The following is a 19,134-nucleotide window of genomic DNA, read 5'->3' as shown; positions in this document are numbered from 1 at the left end:
AACATGTGTTTCTTGTAAAAAAAATTTGAGACATTCAATTTCTTAGCATAATTATTTATCTTATATTTCACAGGATGGTTTAATACTTTCACATTAAAACTAATTAAATTAATAGCATGATCCAATTTAAGTGTTACTTAACAGAGAGGGTAGAATAAAAACTGCAGGAATATATATGAATTCCAAATGATAAGCTTTAAGATACAGTAATCAAGCAACAAATGAAGCTATGAGAACCAAACAGCTGATAGAAAAGAAGATATCTACTCCCCACCCACCACCCAAAGTGAGAAAGTCAACCAAAGGGCTGTTGACAGCTAAATCTATCTACATTACCCTCCCAAACCAATCTACTGGCTGAGCTCCAAAAAATTTTCAAGGCTAACTGCATTCCAACAACACACAACAAAAGAGCAAAATTCAACTTATTAAAAAAAATCATGAAAAAAATAACATAAAATATTAAAAATATTCAGAACATATTAACTTTATTAACTCAATGAAAACTTACTAATGTTAAATCCTTAATTTTCTAAGCAAAAAATAAAAGTACAAAAAATTAGATACGAAGGTATACCAAAAGTAAGAAAAAAACAATTATTCATAAAAGTAATGAACAGTTAGACTGCTGATTCTAAAAAAGGATCCATCAGGCAAATGCACCATAGATTATGTAGGGAATTATTGACAGTTATACTTCTGATACTGATTCAGAAATTAAAATATCCTGCACCTTTTGAGTTGAACGGAAACATTTCTGAGAGCTATTCTTCAAAATGATTCTAAGACAAGCAGGATAAAGAAGAGAAGTTTTAAGACCTTTATTATACAATTCCGACGTAACCTTTTTTAAAACGCAGGTGAAAAATCCTCCACAATTCTGATCTTCTGGCCTTCATAATCAATCATACCTTTCCAATTACATTATACCTGTTCATAATAACAATCTCATTACCCTGTATTCATGTAAGTTAATCAATAGTTATATCGAAATATACTAATTTATTACAAAAAAAGAATCTAACCCTACCAAGACCAAAGCTCTTTATTAAGGAGAAAAGAACGTAAAATACCTTCTCATGTAATAAAAAATAATAATAGCAAACATATGAGTTTAAACAATGAATTGAAGGTTTTGAAAATAGACAATAGACAATAGGTGCAGAAGTAGACCATTCGGCCCTTCGAGCCTCCACCACCATTCTGAGATCATGGCTGATCATCTACTATCAATACCCGGTTCCTGCCTTGTCCCCATCTCCCTTGATTCCCCTATCCATAAGATACCTATCTAGCTCCTTCTTGAAAGCATCCAGAGAATTGGCCTCCACTGCCTTCCGAGGCAGTGCATTCCAAACCCCCACAACTCTCTGGGAGAAGAAGTTTTTGAAGTAAATGACCTACCCCTTATTCTCAAACCATGCCCTCTGGTACTGGACTCTCCCAGCATCTGGAACATATTTCCTGCCTCTATCTTGTCCAATCCCTTAATAATCTTATATGTTGCAATCAGATCCTCTCTCAATCTCCCTTAATTCCAGCATGTACAAGCCCAGTCTCTCTAACCTCTCTGTGTAAGACAGTCCGGACATCCCAGGAATTAACCTTGTGAATCTACGCTGCACTTCCTCTATAACCAGGATGTCCTTCCTTAACTCTGGAGACCAAAACTGTACATAATACTCCAGGTGTGGTCTCACCAGGGCCCTGTACAAATGCAAAAGGATTTCCTTGCTTTTTTCAGAATAATTCAGAAAAGTTCTCCACAATGTTTGAAAGTCATAGAACCATAGAACACTACGGCACAGTACAGGCCCTTCAGCCCTCCATGTCCTGCCGATGCATAAAATCCTTTTTAAAAAAGTACTAAACCCACACTACCCCATAACACTCAATTTTTCTTTCATCCATGTGCCTGACCAAGAGGCTCTTAAATACCCCTAATGTTTTAGCCTCCCCCACCATCCCTGGCAAGTCATTCAAGGCACTCACAACCCTCTGTGTAAAAAACTTACCCCTGATGTCTCCCCTAAACTTCCCTCCCTTAATTTTGTACCTATGCCCTCTGGTGTTTGCTATTGGTGCCCTGGGAAACAGGTACTGACTATCCACCCTATCTATGCCTCTCATAATCTTGTAGACCTCTATCAAGTCCCCTCTCATTCTTCTTTGCACCAAAGAGAAAAGTCCAGCTCTGCTAAACTTGCTTCATATGACTTGTTCTCCAATCCAGGCAACATCCTGGTAAAACTCCTCTGTACCCTGTCCATAGCTTCCACATCCTTCTTATGATGAGGTGACCAGAATTGAACACAATACTCTGTCGGTCTCACCAGAGATTTGTAGAGTTGCAACATGACCTCTCTACTCTTGAACTCAGTCCCCCTGTTAATGAAGCCTAGCATCCCATAGGCCTTCTTAACTACCCTATCAAACTGTGCAGTGACCTTGAGGGATGTATGGATTTGAACTCCAAGGTACCTTTGTTCATCCACATTCTTGAGAAACTGACTATTAATCCTGTACTCAGTCTTCTGGTTTGTCCTTCCAAAATGCATCACCTCACACTTGTCCAGATGGAACTCCATCTGCCGTTTTTCTGCCCAACTCTGCAGCCTGTCTATATCCTCTTGTAACCTTTGACCACCTACAGCTCCATCCACAACTCCTCCAATCTTTGTGTCATACACAAACTTACTCACCCATCCTTCCGCCTCTACATCCAGGTCATTTATAAAAATCACAAATAGCAGGGATCCGAGGACAGATCCCTGCAGCACTCCACTAATCACCAACCTCCAGGCAGAATACTTTCCATCCACAACTACCCTCTGTTTTCTTCCTTTAAGCCAATTTTTTATCTAAACAGCAAAGAATACACTTATCCCATGCCTCATGACTTTCTGGATGAGTCTCTCATGAGGGACCTTGTCAAATGCTTTGCTAAAGTCAATGTAGACCACATCCACTGCCCTACCCTCATCAATTTATTTTGTTACCTCTTCAAAAAACTCATCAGGCTCGTGAGGCACGATGTTCCCTTCACAAAGCCATGTTGACTATCCATGAGTAGACTGTACTTCTCCAAATGCTCATAGATCCTATCCTTAAGAATCCTTTCCAGTAGTTTGCATACCACTGACGTATGACTCACCGGTCTATAGTTCCCAGGTTTCTCCCTATTACCTTTTTTAAACAAGGGAACTGCATTTGCCATTCTCCAGTCCTCCGGCACTTCCCCTGCAGCTGAAAAGGATTCAAAGATCATAGTTAATGCTCCTGCGATCTCTTCTCTCAATTCCCATAATAACCTGACGTGTATCATATCCGGCCCTGGGAATTTATCAATCTTAATGTTTTTTTTTAGAAGATCCATCACTTCTTCTTCCTTAATCTCCACATTGTCCAGCACACAGGCCCGCTCTACTTCGACCTCATCCTGATCAAAATCCTTTTCACTTGTGAATACTGAAGCAAAGTTTTCATTTAGGACCTCCCCAGCCTCCTCCGCCTCCAGGCACATGTTGCCCTCTTTATCCTTTAGCAGTCCCACCTTGGTACTCGTCATCCTCCTATTCTTCACATATGCATAGAACGCCTTGGGGTTCTCCTTAATCCTACACACCAAGGCCTTCTCATGCCCCCTTTGAGCTCTCCTAAGTCCTTTCTTTAGCTCCTTCCTGGCTACCCTATATTTCTCATAAGCCCCTCCTACTTCCTGCTTCTTCTATCTAACATATGCTTCCTTTTTCCTCTTGACGAGTTGCCTTACATGTTTCGTCAGACAGGTTTCCATTTTCCTACCATTTTCTCCTTGCCCCAGTGGGACAAACCTGTCCTGAACCCAGCTCAAGTGGTCCCTAAACTTCTCCCACATTACTTCTGTGCTTTCCCCTTTGAACATCTGTTTCCAATTTACTCTCACTAGTTCCTGCCTCATCCCTTCAAAGTTAGCCCTTCCCCAGTTAAGCACTTTACCATTTTGTCTGATTTTATCCCTTTCCATAGTTATGCTGAAGCTAAGGGAGTTGTGGTCACTCTCACCAAAATGCTCCCCCAACAAGAGGTCTGTCACCTGACCAGGTTCATTATCCAGAACTAGATCCAGTATAGCCTCTCCTCTCATCGGCCGGTCCACATACTGTGTCAGGAATCCTTCTTGAACACACCTGACAAATTCAACCCCATCTATCCCCCTTGCACTCAGGTGGTGCCAGTCAATATGAGGGAAGTTGAAATCACCCATCAGAACTACCCTGTATTTCCTGCACTATTCTAAAATCTGCTTGATTATCTGCTCCTTGGTGTCCTGAGGGCTATTTGGGGGCCTATAGATTACTCCCAGCACAGTGCTTGATCCCTTCCTATTTCTGACTTCCACCCAGACTGGCTCCGTGGACACTCCTTCTGCTGCGTCCTCCCTTTCTATAGCTATGATACTAACCCTGCCCAGCAATGCCACTCCCCTCCCCTTTCACTTCCCATCCTATTCCTTTTAAAACACCTGAACCCTGGGACCTGCATCATCCAATCCTGCCCTTCCTCCAACCAAGTTTCAGTAACGGCCACAACATCATAATTCCACATACTAATCCATGCTCTAAGTTCATCCTCCTTGTTCCTAATACTCCTAGCATTGAAATAGACACATTTCAATCCCTTTAACTGGCTACAATTATGTTCTGTTCCCTGCCTGTCCTTCCTCATCAACTCAGAACTCTTAGCATCATGCCCTTGTCCTTCTACCTTAATCGCTGCACTCACATTCTGATTCCAACCCCCCTGCCAAACTAGTTTAAACCCTCCCCAACAGCTCTATCAAACCTGCCCACCAGGATATTGGTCCCCCGGGATTTAAGTGCAACCCGTCCTTTTTTTGTACAGGTCACACCCACCCCAAAAGAGGTCCCAATGATGCAGAAATCTGAATCCCTGCCCCCTGCTCCAATCCCTCAGCCACACATTTATCCTCCACCTCATTCTATTCTTATTCTTACTGTTGTGTGGCACAGGCAATAATCCCAAAATTACTATCTTTGAGGTCCTGCTTTTCAACTTCCTTCCTAACTCCCTGTAGTCTTCTTTCAGGACCTCTTCCCTTTTCCTACCTATATCATTGGTACCCAATATGTACCACGACCTCTGGCTGTTCTCCCTCCCACTGCAGGATAACTTGGACGTGATCAGAAACATCCCGGACCCTGGCACCTGGGAGCCAAACTACCATCTGAGTTTCTTTCCTGCATCTACAGAACCACCTGTCTGAACCCCTGACTATAGAGTCCCCTATCACTACTGTCTTCCTCTTCCTTTCCCTACCCTTCTGGGCCACAGGGCCAGACTCTGTGCCAGAGGGGCGGCCACTGTTGCTTCCCCCAGGTAGGCTGTCCCCCCCAACAGTACTCAAACAGGAGTACTTATTATCAAGGGGTACAGCCACAAGGGTACTCTCTAGTACCTGACTCTTCCCCTTCCCTCTCCTGAGAGTGACCCATTTCTCTGTCCCCCATGGCCCCGGAGTGACCACCTGTCTGTAACTCCTCTATCACCTCCTCACTCTCCCTGACCAGATGAAGATCATCGAGCTGCAGCTCCAGTTCCCTAACACGGTCCCTTAGGAGCTGCATCTCGATGCACCGGGTGCAGATGTGGCCGTCCAGGACGCCAGGAGACTCCAGGACCTCCTACGTCTGACACCAACCACAGAAAACTGGCCTCACACACATACAACCTCCTTTTGCAATCAACAACTGCCTCACCTCATCCCGTTACCGCTGAAGCCCGTGGAGCCCAAGCCCTTTCACTCTGCTGCCTCTGACTCCACTGCCCACTCCCAACGCTGCCTGCTGGGTATGGCTGCCTTCTTTTTAAACCGTTCGCGCTCAACTGGTGACATCACATGCCTGTGCAGTCTGGCCTCTCTCTTCCACCGAGAACTCAAAATGTCTTCCAGCTGGAAATCCTTAAGTGCTCTCCTGCTGCTTTCTTCTTCCGAATTCAGTCTTGATGAGATTCAGAAATTGAACAAAGAATCTTCTCTAAATCTAAACATGATATAATGTTGCATAACCATTGAGCATGAGTAGGAGGAAAAACATCTTTTCATTTAAACAAAAGTTCCCTCCTAGCTATAAGAGAGCTAAAGGCCAAAATATGTTAATCAGATGCTTTCAGCTTAATATCTTATCCTGCAACAAAACCAAATAGGGCCGTCAGAGGGTCAGGCTTAAAATAGACTTTAAAAAGTAAGGAAAAAGTTTGAAAAACTTCCTTCCAATATTTTTCAAGATTCAGACAAGTCCAAAACATATGAATTAATGAAGCTTCTCCATTATTACATCTGTCACAGTAGGGAGATATATCCAATTGAAAACAAAATAGCTTATCCTTAGTCATATCAGCTCTATGTACCACCTTAAATTGTATGAGGGAATGACAAGCACAAAGCGATAAAGTATTAACCAGTTTAAAAATTTCATTCCAAATTTCCTCAGATATTGATGTCTGTAAATCTTGTTCCCAGAGATTCTTAATTTTGTCTAAAGAAACATCCCTCGTCTTCAATTACATACCATAAATATTAGATATTGAACCATTATGAAAAGGTGTTAAACTAACAATTACATCCAGTAAGTTCTTATCTGAGCTTATCAGGAATGTAGATAATCGAGATCTTAAAATGTCTATGATTTGTAAACACCTAAAAAAATGAGTTTTGAGTAAGCTATATTTAGCTGACAATTGCTCAAATGAAAAAAGGTTTCCTCCAACAAACAGATCCCAAAAACATTTAATACCCAACGTGTCCCATTCTTTAAAAATCTAAATCAGTCATGGAGAATTTAAAAAAATTAGAATAAATGGGACTTGAAAGGGAAAATCTCAATAAACCAAAGTGTTTTCTAAATTGTATCCTGATCCTCAGAGTATGTTTAACTATTAAATTATCAGTTAGTTTACTAACAAATAAAGGAAGTGAGGATCCAAGAAGAGAAATAATAGAAAATTTATTAACAGAGTTAGCTTCTAAAGAGACCCATACCAGAGAGTGTACACGATTAACATAATATAGCCAAAACGTAAGATATCATAAATTAACTGCCCGGTAATAAAACCTAAAATTAGGTAAGGCTAAACCTCCAGATGCTTTAGATTTTTGAAGATGAACTTTATTTAAATGAGGACGATTTTATAGGACGATAAACTAGAATCAAGAGAGTCTAAAAGGGATTTAGGAATAAAAACAGGTAAAGCCTGAATAAGATATATAAATTTAGGTAGAATATTCATTTTAATAGAATTAATTCGTCCAATCAATGATATTGAAAGAAGTGACCAATTTAATGATATCCTTTTTTGCATGATTCAATAAAGTAAGAAAGCTTTCTTTAAACAGGTGTTTGTAATTCTTAGTGACTATTACACCCAAATAAGTAAATTGATTTCCTTACAACTTTAAAAGGGAGATTAGTACTAATTGATACCAAATTACTTAAAGGAAATAATTCACTCTTATGTAAGTTCAATTTGTATCCTGAAAACTGGCTAAAGCTGGAGAGTAAAGAAAGTACGCAAGGTAACGAGGTCTCAACATTAGAGATAAGCAGCAATATATCATAAGCATAAAACAAACTTTTGTGAGTAATACCTCTTCTTAAAATATCACAGATATCATTAGGTTCTCGAAAAGCAATGACAAGGGGTTCTAAAGCTAGATCAAAGAGCAAAGGGCTCAACGTACAGCCTTGTCTAGATCCGCGATAAAGTTTAAATGGTTTGGAATTTTGAAAATTAGTACAAACCCGAGCAGCAGGAGATAGATAAAGTAATTTAATCCATTGAATAAAATCTGGACTAAAATTAAATGTTTCTAAGGTTTTAAATAAATAACTGCATTCAACCCAATCGAAGGCCTTCTCACCATCCAAGGATAACACACATTCCGATATCTCCTGGGAGGGAGAGTAAATAACATTTAATACATGGCATATATTAAAATGGGAATGTCGGTTTTTAATAAAACCAGTCTGATCATCAGAAATAACAGAAGGTAGAATATTTTCCATCCTACAAGCCAGAACTTTAGAAAGGATTTTAGTATCAACATTGAGTAATGAAATTGGCCTATATGAAGAACATTCAGTTGGGTCCTTCTTCTTCTTTAGGATAAGCAAAATAGAGGCTTCATAGAAAGATTGAGGCAAGCTATGCAATTTGAAATAATCCAAAAAGACTAAGTGTAACTGTGGTATAATTAATGAAGAAAAAGCCTTATTAAATTCTCCAGAAAATCCATCTGTACTTGGAGCCTTCCCCGAGTGAAATGAACATACAGCCTTAGCAATTTCCTCAGGAAAAAAAAAGGGTGGTTCCATCTGTTCACAATTATTTGCAGAAAGTGCAGAGATATTTAATTGATCTAGAAAGTTATTCATTACAATATTATCTTTAGGGGAATCAGAACTATAAAGTTTAGAATAGAATTCTCTAAAGGTATAATTTATTTCAGAGTGATCAGTTGTCCTATCACCATTAATTTTGCAAATTACTTTAATTTGTTGTTTAACTACAGAAGTTTTTAATTGGTCGGCCAATACTTTGCCTGATTTATCTCCATGAATGTAAATTTGAGTTTTATCTTTAAGAAGTTGAGTTTCAATTGGAAATGTTAACAGAAGATCATATTTAGTTTTCACTTTAACACATCTTTTATATAAAACAGGATCTGGAGCTATAGCGTATTTTTTGATCTAATTGTTTCAATTGATTGGCTATTTCAATTCTTTATTAGCTTTATTCTTAACACGCGCAGTATAAGAAATAATTTGTCCTCTAATTATAGGTCTTGAAAGTAACCCATACAATAAGATTAGAAGTCTCTTCCTTTTTGTTCTCTTCAAAAAACAAAATAATATGCTGATCTAGAAATTTTAAAAATTCCTTTTCAGATAACAAAGTTGTATTGAAACACCAAAATCTGTTAGTTTGAAGAAGACCAGGGAGATTTAAAGATAGAAATACAGGAGCATGATCTGTAACAGCAATCTCTTTATATTCACAGGAACAAACTGATGAAATCATTTGACTATCAATTAAAAAGTAGTCAATCCTGAAATATGTATGATGAACATGGGAAAAAACGAGTACTCCCTATCTAAAGGATGTAAGAAATGCCAAATATCAACAATATCACATTTCAATAAAATGATTGAATAAACAAAGCTGATGTATTAAGGGATGCTGGTTTATAAGATGATCGGTCTAAAATTGGGTCTAGCCAACTGTTAAAATCTCCTCCCATCACCAAAGAATAAAAACTCAGATCTGGTAGAAACAAAAAAAAAACACTCAAAGAATCCTGAATAATCTACATTTTGGGCATACACATTGGCAAAAACTATTAATTTATTATCTAGTTTTCCTGAAACTATAACAAAACGTCCATTGGTATCAGACACTACTTTATGTTGGACAAAGGAAGGTGTATCATCTATAAGAATCAAAACTCTAGATTTGGCCTGAAAAGACAAAATAAAACAAAGTCTGTTCCAATAGCTAAAAAAAATGTAGATTATCATATTTGCATATGTGTGTTTCTTGTAAAAAAATAGGGACCTTAAATTTCCTAATATAAACAAAAAACTTATTACATTTAACAGAGTGATTTAATCCTTTCATGTTAAAACTGAGTAAATTAATAGTTCATTCAATTTTAATATTATTTAAAGGAAGGGTTAAAATGTAAGTTAAAACCAATCCATAAACCTTGAGTAATGGTAACCAAGCAACAAGTTGGCTAAAAAAATTTCGAGAACAGCTTCTGAGTTAAAAAAAAAACCATACCGCTGCCCACCTCACAAAGAAAGAAAACGGACCAAATGAAAGCCGACATCTACAACTACGGACACCGCCCCAAAAAACCTGGTGATCACTCCAATTAGTTTCAAGGTTATTTATATTCCAACCTAGACTAAACCATATCCAGACAAGAAATTCAATTCTCCTATAACAAAAATACAGTATTAAAAAATACAAAAGAAATTAGTTACAAAGATTTACCAAAAGTAAAAGATACAATTATTCATATTAACATTAAACATTTAATCTTATATCTTCATGAAGAAACAGGCTAAGCAGTTAGCTTTCAAACTTTAAAAAATCTTTATGTTTCAGCATTCAAACAAAACCATTCGAAGGATCCATCTTTAATGAGATTCTCAGTTAACCTGGCTAGCCAAGGGATGGGTTAAAACCCTTGTTAAAAAATTCTAGCAAAGCTTGTTTAAACTTAGCACATTCCTGCATAACCTCAAGCAAATAGTCTTCGAGAATTGTAATTTTCCACCCTATAATGAATCATGCTCATTCGACGGGATTTGCAAATTAAAAGATTTTCATTTAATCTTGTGCCTTCATGTAAGAACAAACTAAAAGGCTAGCTTTTGGATTTTAAAAATCTTTGTGCTTCAGCAGTCGAATGAAACCATTCAAAGGATCCATTTTTAAGTGTGATTCTGAGTTGAGCTGGGTAGCAAAGGGAGGGCTTGAAACCGTTATTAAAAAATTCTTCTTCTTTGAACTTAGCACATTCCTGCATAACCTCAGGGGAGTAACCTTTAACAATACTATCTTGCAACCATGATAGTCAATCATGCCTCTTCGATGAGATTCACAGTTTAGCCATTCCTTTGGTTTAAATTCATGAAATCAAGTTATTACTGATCTTGGTCTATCTTTGTTAGGAGGTCTAAACACAAGAGACCTGTGAATTCGATCAATCATAGGCAAAGACACCAAAATTTCTGGGAATAATTCTTGCAGAAAGTTTACAAAGAATTCCATAGGATGATTACCTTGGTTTATTTCTTCCAGAGCTAGGTTGTTCCTTCTACTATTTTCTATGTTGATAATCTTCTGTCTTAACTTTTCGTTGGACTTCGATTGCTTTCCACAAAGCTTTTGCAATTCATCCACTTCCATTTCCAGAGACAACAAAATTGCTTCATTATTTTTTTATACATTTATCGTGCTCATTAAGAGTTTGTTGATTAGAATCCAATTTACCATCTATTTGTTTAAATTCAGAGCTGAATTGTTGAAACTTCTCAGAGGCTTCTTGTGTATGAATTTGCAGCAAATCCATAATAGAATCCAAAGAAGCAGGGGGATCATCCAACCCTTGTAGCCATAATGAAAAAATATCACACTTAAAAAAGATGTTTCAAGACAGGTTGGAAATAGTAAGATAATGAGAGTCGGAGCAATGGAAGATTGCTGTTGCTCCATTAGCCACCACCAGGAAATCCCAATCATACCTTTCCGACAAGATTCACTGATTAAAAGTTCCTTTGTTTGAAGGTTGTGAAGACGGATTATCACTGATTGGGGTCATTCTTCTGGAGAAAGTCTCAGTACTGGCGATCTATGAGCTCTGTCTATTTTAGGTGGAGATTTTAAAATATTCAGAAATAAGTTAGCCAAAATGTTTGCAAAAAATTCTGAAGGCTGATTGCCTTCCATTAGCTCTTTAAAACCCAGAATTCATATATTATTTCTTCTGCTTCTATTTTCTAAGTCGATAATCTTAATTTTTTATTTTTTATTTTTATTAATTTTTCATTAAGATCACAGATCTTTTCCAGGTCATCAATCTTTGCATCCAACATCGTCAAAGTGTCTTCATTCTCTTTTATCCATTTATCATGTTCACTTAAAGTTTTTTGAATAGAATCCAATTTTACATCCATTTGTGTAAATTCAGTGCTGAGTTGCCAGAATTTCTGCTGGAACTCCTCTGAAAGTTCATTTTTATGCTTTCAAACTGCCTCCATAACAGATTCCAAAGTCATAGGAGGGTCCTCTTCTTTGTTTTCAAATCTTTTTATCATTATTATTCAAAAATAGTACAAGTACATCGAAGTATCAACACTTACAATGCCTCAAAATAGAAAAAATGATCTTAGGATTGAAAATTTTTGTGAATAAAAAAAACCCTACTAAGCAAGAAAAGTGAGGGAAAAAAAAGAAACCCATTGGAGGTACAACCCTGGAGCCATGCGTCGTACAAGAAGCTCCTAAAAATAAACATCAAACCGCCAACATGAGAAACATATATCAAAAAAATTTACATTTAGATCCTGGAGGAAATCTATCAATTAACTGAAATGATAATAATGAGCAAATGAGCTCTTCTGAAATTCGAATAAGGGTTCAAAGGTTCAACTTCTAATTTTCTCCAAGCCAAGACACAACATCACTTGAGAGAACTATTGTGACAAAGCAGGAGCTAAAATATATCCATCCATTTCAGCAAGATGTCCCTCCTAGCTATCAATGTAATAAATGCAATAACATGTTGGTCAGACACAGAAATACCATGGATACTTTGAGGAATTATTCCAAAAAGCACAGTCAATTTATTAGGTTGTAAATTGATTCTGAGTGCTTTAGAAATTGTCGAAAAGACTGACTTCCAAAACTGTTTTAATATAGAACATGACCAGAACATATGTGTCAGTGTAGCTATCTCAGTTTTACATCTATCACAATACTTGCCAACATTGGGAAATATTTTAGAAAGTCTCCCCTTCGTCAAATGGTAATGATGTACAATTTTAAATTGAATCAGTGAATGACTAGCACAGATCAAAGAAGAGTTAACCAGCTTCAGAATCCATGTCCAATGCTCCCATATAAAAGTCAAATTGAGTTCCTTCTCCCAATCCTGTTTAATCTTAAGTAAAGGATGCTTATCCCATTGTAATAATAAATTATAAATTCTTCCAATAGAACCTTTCAACGAAGGGTTCATATTCATAATAGTATCTAACAAGTCAGTCTCCAGGATGTAAGAAAAATTACTTAAATATTTTTGTAAAAAATGTCTAACTTGAAGATATTGTAAAAAGTGTGAATATGAGAGAGAATACTTATCGACTAATTGTTCAAAAAATTGTTCAAAAGACATCAAACTGCCTTCTTTAAATAAATCCAAAAAAGAATTGATACCTTTATTTTTCTGAAGTAAAAAAATAGGAACACTCCAGGAAGGTTTAGAAAAGTAATTACAATAAATTATACTACTAACTTTAAATTTTTTTAAGATTAAAAAAATTGCGGAACTGGAGCCAAATTTGTAAAGAGTGCTTAACCACAGGATATAGGTTTAAATTAGCAACTTTAGCTAATTGTATAGGTAGAGCAACTCCTAATAATGAAGTTAAATAAAACTGTTTCACAGCTCTCAGTTCGAGGTCTACCCAAATTGGCCAATCATTTCTATCACCCCAATATAACCAAAAGGACATATATCGCAAATTAACAGCCCAATAATACAATTTTAGATTAGGCAAAGTGAGACCTCCGTCCTTTTTCAACTTTTGCAAATGACATTTACCAATTCTTGGTCTTTTATTATCCCAAATAAAAGATAGAATAATGGAGTCAATCCGATCAAAAATCTTCTTAGTCAAAAAAAGAGGAATATTCTGAAATAGATATAAAAATTTTGGTAAAGTCGTCACTTTAACTATATGAATACAACCAACAAGTGAAAATGTAAGTGGGCTCCATCTACTAAAGGAATACTTCATAGAGTCCACTAAAGGAGGAAAATTGGCTTTATAAAGATCCTTATACTTTTTAGTAATTATAACACCTAAATATTTAAAAGAATCTGTAATTTTAAAAGGAATATTATCATATATAGAGACAGATTCATTTAAAGGAAGTAACTCACTTTTACTCAAATTTATCTTATATCCTGAAAAGTCTCCAAGTTTGTCAAATAATTTTGGCAAAGCAGGAATAGATTCTTCAGGCTTAGATATATATACCAATAAATCATCAGCGTAAAGAGAGATCTTCTTCATGATCTCATTCAAAAAATTCCATGAATATTTTCGGCTTCACAGAGAGCAATACAAGGGGTTCTAATATTAAGTTAAATAACAAAGGACTTAATGGACAACCTTGTCTTGTCCCTCATGATAGCTGAAAAAAAATGAGACCTACAGTTATTAGTAACAACAGTTGCAATAGGAACTTTACATATTTTTAATTCAATTATTAAAATTAATACCAAAACCAAATTTTTCTATAACAATAAATAAATTATTCCATTCAACTCGATCAAATGCTTTTTCAGCATCCAAAGATATAACGCATTGTGGAGTTTTAGAAGAAGGCAAATATATAATGTTACGTAATCTCCAAACATTTGAGAAAGAATAACGACCCTTTATAAAGCCTGTTTGATCTTTAAAAATGATTTTACCCAATATACTCTCCAACCGATTGGCCATTATCTTTGAGAGAATCTTAGCATGAACATTCAATAATGAAATAGGTCTGTATGAGGCACAATCAGTAGGATCTTTATCCTTTTTTGAGAATTAAAGAAATAGAAGCTTCATAAAAAGTAGAGGGTAAATCATTTTTCACAAAAGAATCTTTAAACATCTCTAACATATATGGAGAAATCAATTTTCCAAATTTTTTATAAAATTTGACAGGATAACCATCAAGTCCCGGGGCCTTACCAGATCACATTGAAAAAATAGCTTTATGAATTTCAGATTCAGTAATTTGGGCATCATGAGTTTTTTGATCCTCAGCAGAAATTTTAGGAAAAACAATCTTTCATAAAAAAAGCATTCATTTCAGAAGAGTCTACTGGACATTGAGATTTATAAAGTTCAGTATAAAAATCTTGAAAAATCTTATTAATTTCTTCATAATCCTGACCTAGGGTACCATCTTTTCTACGAATTTTCAAAATTTGCCTCTTGGCTCCAGCCGATTTTAATTGAGATGCAAGTAGTTTAATATTTTTATCTCCAAACATATAAAATTGGCTCTTTAACTTAAGTAGATAACCTTCAATTGGATGAGTTAATAATAGGTTATATTGTGATTGAAGTTCCACCCTTTTTTAAAATAAGTCAATATTAGGGGAAGTCGCATAGTTATTGTCTACATCTTTAATTTGTTTGGAAATTTTATCTAATTCTGCTTTAGTCTGTTTTTTAAGTTTAGTTGAATAAGAAATAATCTGACCACGTAGAAATGCTTTGAATGTATCCCATATAATTAATTTAGACATACCTCCTATATCATTAAAAAGAAAAAATTCTTTTAACTGGCTTTTGATAAAACTGATAAAGTCAGAATTTTGCAATAAAGTCTGAAACATGCGCCATGATGGACAGCCAAAAATGACATAATCAAATTCAAAGGACAAACTCAAAGGCGCATGATCAGATATAGCAACAGCATAATATTCACAGTTTTTAACATTAAGCAAAAGACAGGGATCAACTATAATATAATCAATCCTCAATTTTTTTTATAAACATGTGAAAAAAATGAATATTCTCTGTTATCAGGGTGTAAATGCCTCCATAATTCAATCAACCCTAAATCAGTCAAAAAGGAGTTAATAACTGATGCAGAAGGATTTGGAAGTAGTTGATTAGTTGAGCTCTTATCAATCATAGGATTTAAACAACAGTTAAAATCCCCACCCATTAGCATAAATCTGGCAGTAAAGCAAATATTTTTTAAAAAAAAGGAAGGATCATCTAAATTAGGACCATACAAATTAACCATAACCAGCTTTCTATTACAGATCACTCCTTTAACAATTAAAAATCTACCATTAGAATCTGCTTCAATATCCTTTTGAGTAAATATATTAGATTTAATAAAGATAGATATGCCCTTAGTTTTACTTTGCGAAGTAGCATGGAACTGCAGGCCATTCCACCATCTAAAAAACCTATTTTGATCTCCCGCCTTGATATGTGTCTCCTGAGCAAAAATTATATCAGGTTGGAATCGATTAATAATTTTAAAAGTCTTTTTTCATTTGATAGGATGATTCCAACCATGTGCATTCCAACTTATTACATTAATCCGTTTGACTGCCATAGTATAATTTTATTCTAATTTACTTTCTACATGCGCAGAGCACATACCAATACGGGATTATCAAAGATGGCGGTGATGAGGAATACAACCATATAGAAAACACGCATGCTCTGGAACCACCCAATAGGAAAAAAACTCCTAACTCAAAACCTGCCCACCCTCCCAAAAGCCCGAAAAAAGGCAAGCGAACTAGGATAGATAGATGCAAAGCCAGGGGCCGCTCTGTCGGTCTTGTCTTTCTCCACCCCCCTCCCCCCAGTGAGTGCCTGAACACAAAAAATAAGATGACCTTGCAAGAAAGACAGTAACGTCTCAGCAAAGGCGAGTGTTTACATTCCGTCATGTATTAAACAAAAAAGAACCAAAATAATATAATCTCTTAAAGAGAAAAACCAGCGCCATCTTAAATTAAGCTTCAAATCTCTAAGAAAACTATTAAATACAGTTATATATCACTATAATAAAACAGATTTTAAAAAGGGTTAATAGTATATTTAATCGAACTAAATTTACAGAAATATTAATTAGTAATATCATAAGTAACTAAACCCTCCTGGATATATATATAAATAAAGCCTATTAATAGGACAGAAAACTACCAGTTAGTAAATTAATAAACAACAAAAAGAAACATCAAAACCAAATATTAGATAAAAGGAACAAATCCCTTTATCCTCTTTTCTCAGTCAAATATCTAATTAGCCATTTGAACAGTCAAACTTGAGCCGCAAATCTTCTTTCCAAAAAAAATCCAATAGGATATAATAATAAGGTTTACTTATCTTCTTTTATTAATCTCTCAATAAAATATCCAATTAGCCTTCATATATCTTCTTTTTAAACTATGAATAATATACAAATAATCAAACAGCTTTTCAGATAGTTCAGTCGGTAGTAACATCCGTGACGGTGATAGGTATAGCCTGAACAAAATACGGTATGACTTTGGGTTCGAAGAAAGTACGTGGAGAAGAATTAGGGGGAGAAAGTTTCATTCTTGTTGGATATCTCAGAGAGGGAAATAATTTCTTATCATATGCTTGTTTCATTACCGAAGCGAATCTTAATCTTTGTTCCATTACTTTTTTCCGGTAGTCTTCATAAAAACGGAGTTCAGACCCGTTAATACTGAAAACTCTCTGTTTTCTTGCCTACCGCATTATTTGATATTTAATTTTAAAGTGGTGAAAACAAACCAAAATAACTCTTGGTCTGCTTGAGTTTTTAAATTTCGAAAGTCTGTGTGCTCTTTCAATAGCAGGCAGCTTTGATAAAATAGTCGGAAATAAAGTATGAAAGAGCTTACCAAAGTAAACCGTTAAATCTCCATTTTTAGCTTCTTCTTGCAATCCAACAATTCGTATGTTGATTCGACGAGACCTGGTTTCTAAATCTATAATCTTATCATGATATTTTTGCAAACGAGTTGTAGTTTCAGACAATTTCTGCTTGGTTAACTTCAATTCCTCTTCGTGTTTAGTAACTTGAGTTTCCACATCTTTAAGATTTCCCAGAAATAACTTCATTTCATTATTATTCTTTTCCAGTTGATCTGTTCTTGAATTAAATGCAATGTCTTCAGCCCATGATGGCATTTCATCAGATCTTTCCTTCGACATCTTTCCTTTTCCATTACCTTTCCCATTCCCTCTGTCATGCAAATTCTTCCCACTTCGCGTAAACATATTACTCCTCTTCAAGAATCAGCAATTAAAAATTATAAATTCAAAATTTAAGCTGGGGGGAGAGAGAGAAAGCTAAGAGCAGCACAGAATTACTGCAACTCCATCGACAGACAGAGGTGGTCTCCCTCTTTTTAGTAGCTTTGCAAATCCTCATCATAAAACAATATTGCATTTAAAAATAAGTTTTCAAAACAAGCTGGAAACAGTAATTAAGTAGAGTAGGAGCAGCTATTCCATCGACAGCCAGTAGAGTTCTCCACGAGAGCCTTCTGAGTGTGTGTCACTGGTCCAGCTATCACCAGTAAATAGAGCACCAGTCACACCGATCACCATCTCCGTGACTTTTAAATGCATGTCATTTGGTTACAGCTTAATAACGACAAGATAATAATGACATCATGTGAACATGGGGAGGCAGATTATTGTCACTGGGTCAGTATCCTGGAGTCCATACCAGTGTTACCATGAGAACAGCAGAGGTTCCCGAGGGAGACTCACCCTCACCATCTAAGGACAAGCAGATGTGGATATGATCTGACAGATCAAGAGAATATGGCCAGAGGGTAGAGACAGAAGGTGCAGATCAAACTCTGGCAGGTGATGGGTGGATCCAGGTGAGGAGGATAATGGTCAGATATAGGAGGGGAGAGTGGGGTTCACACCAGAACGGGAAGGTGATGGGTGGATCCAGGTGAGGAGGGATAATGGTCAGATATAGGAGGGGAGAGTGGGGTTCACACCAGAACGGGAAGGTGATGGGTGGATCCAGGTGAGGAGGGATAACGGTCAGATATAGGAGGGGAGAGTGGGGTTCAAACCAGAACGGGAAGGTGATGGGTGGATCCAGGTGAGGAGGGATAATGGTCAGATACAGGAGGGGAGAGTGGGGTTCACACCAGAATGGGAAGGTGACGGGTGGATCCAGGTGAGGAGGGATAATGGACAGTTATAGGAGGGGAGAGTGGGGTTCACACCAGAACGGGAAGGTGACGGGTGGATCCAGGTGAGGAGGGATAATGGTCAGATATAGGAGGGGAGAGTGGGGTTCACACCAGAATGGGAAGGTGATGGGTGGATCCAGGTGAGGAGGGATAACGGTCAGATATAGGAGGGGAGAGTGGGGTTCACACCAGAACGGGAAGGTGATGGGTGGATCCAGGTGAGGAGGGATAATGGTTAGATACAGGAGGGGAGAGTGGGGTTCACACCAGAATGGGAAGGTGACGGGTGGATCCAGGTGAGGAGGGATAACGGTCAGATATAGGAGGGGAGAGTTGGGTTCACGCCAGAACGGGAAGGTGACAAGTGGATTCAGGTGAGGAGGGATAATGGTCAGATATAGGAGGGGAGAGTGGGGTTCACACCAGAACGGGAAGGTGATGGGTGGATCCAGGTGAGGAGGGATAATGGTCAGATATAGGAGGGGAGAGTGGGGTTTACACCAAAATGGGAAGGTGATGGGAAGAGATGACAAAGGACTAAAGGTGATTGAATCTGATCAGAGGGAAAAATGGAACAT

The 19,134-nt window shown here is 36.9% G+C and overlaps 1 protein-coding gene across 3 annotated transcripts in view; it reads left to right on the top strand.

Annotated features, from left to right (window-relative positions):
- LOC140718725 (uncharacterized) overlaps positions 1-19,134 on the top strand; it is a 204,252-nt gene that overhangs the window by 83,783 nt on the left and 101,335 nt on the right. Inside the window, exon 15 of one of the 3 annotated variants that reach the window (XM_073032835.1) lies at positions 9,062-9,185. The exons of the other annotated variants lie outside the window; for them this stretch is intronic. Within the exon in view, the coding sequence (XP_072888936.1) occupies positions 9,062-9,072 (11 nt within the window). The 3' untranslated portion in view covers positions 9,073-9,185. Of the gene's footprint in view, positions 1-9,061; positions 9,186-19,134 lie in introns of those variants that run through there. 3 annotated transcript variants of the gene reach the window in all.

Source organism: Hemitrygon akajei, chromosome 2 (assembly GCF_048418815.1).
Source record: "Hemitrygon akajei chromosome 2, sHemAka1.3, whole genome shotgun sequence".
NCBI classification, from domain to species: Eukaryota; Metazoa; Chordata; class Chondrichthyes; order Myliobatiformes; family Dasyatidae; genus Hemitrygon; species Hemitrygon akajei.
This window is presented reverse-complemented; position numbering and strand designations above follow the sequence as displayed.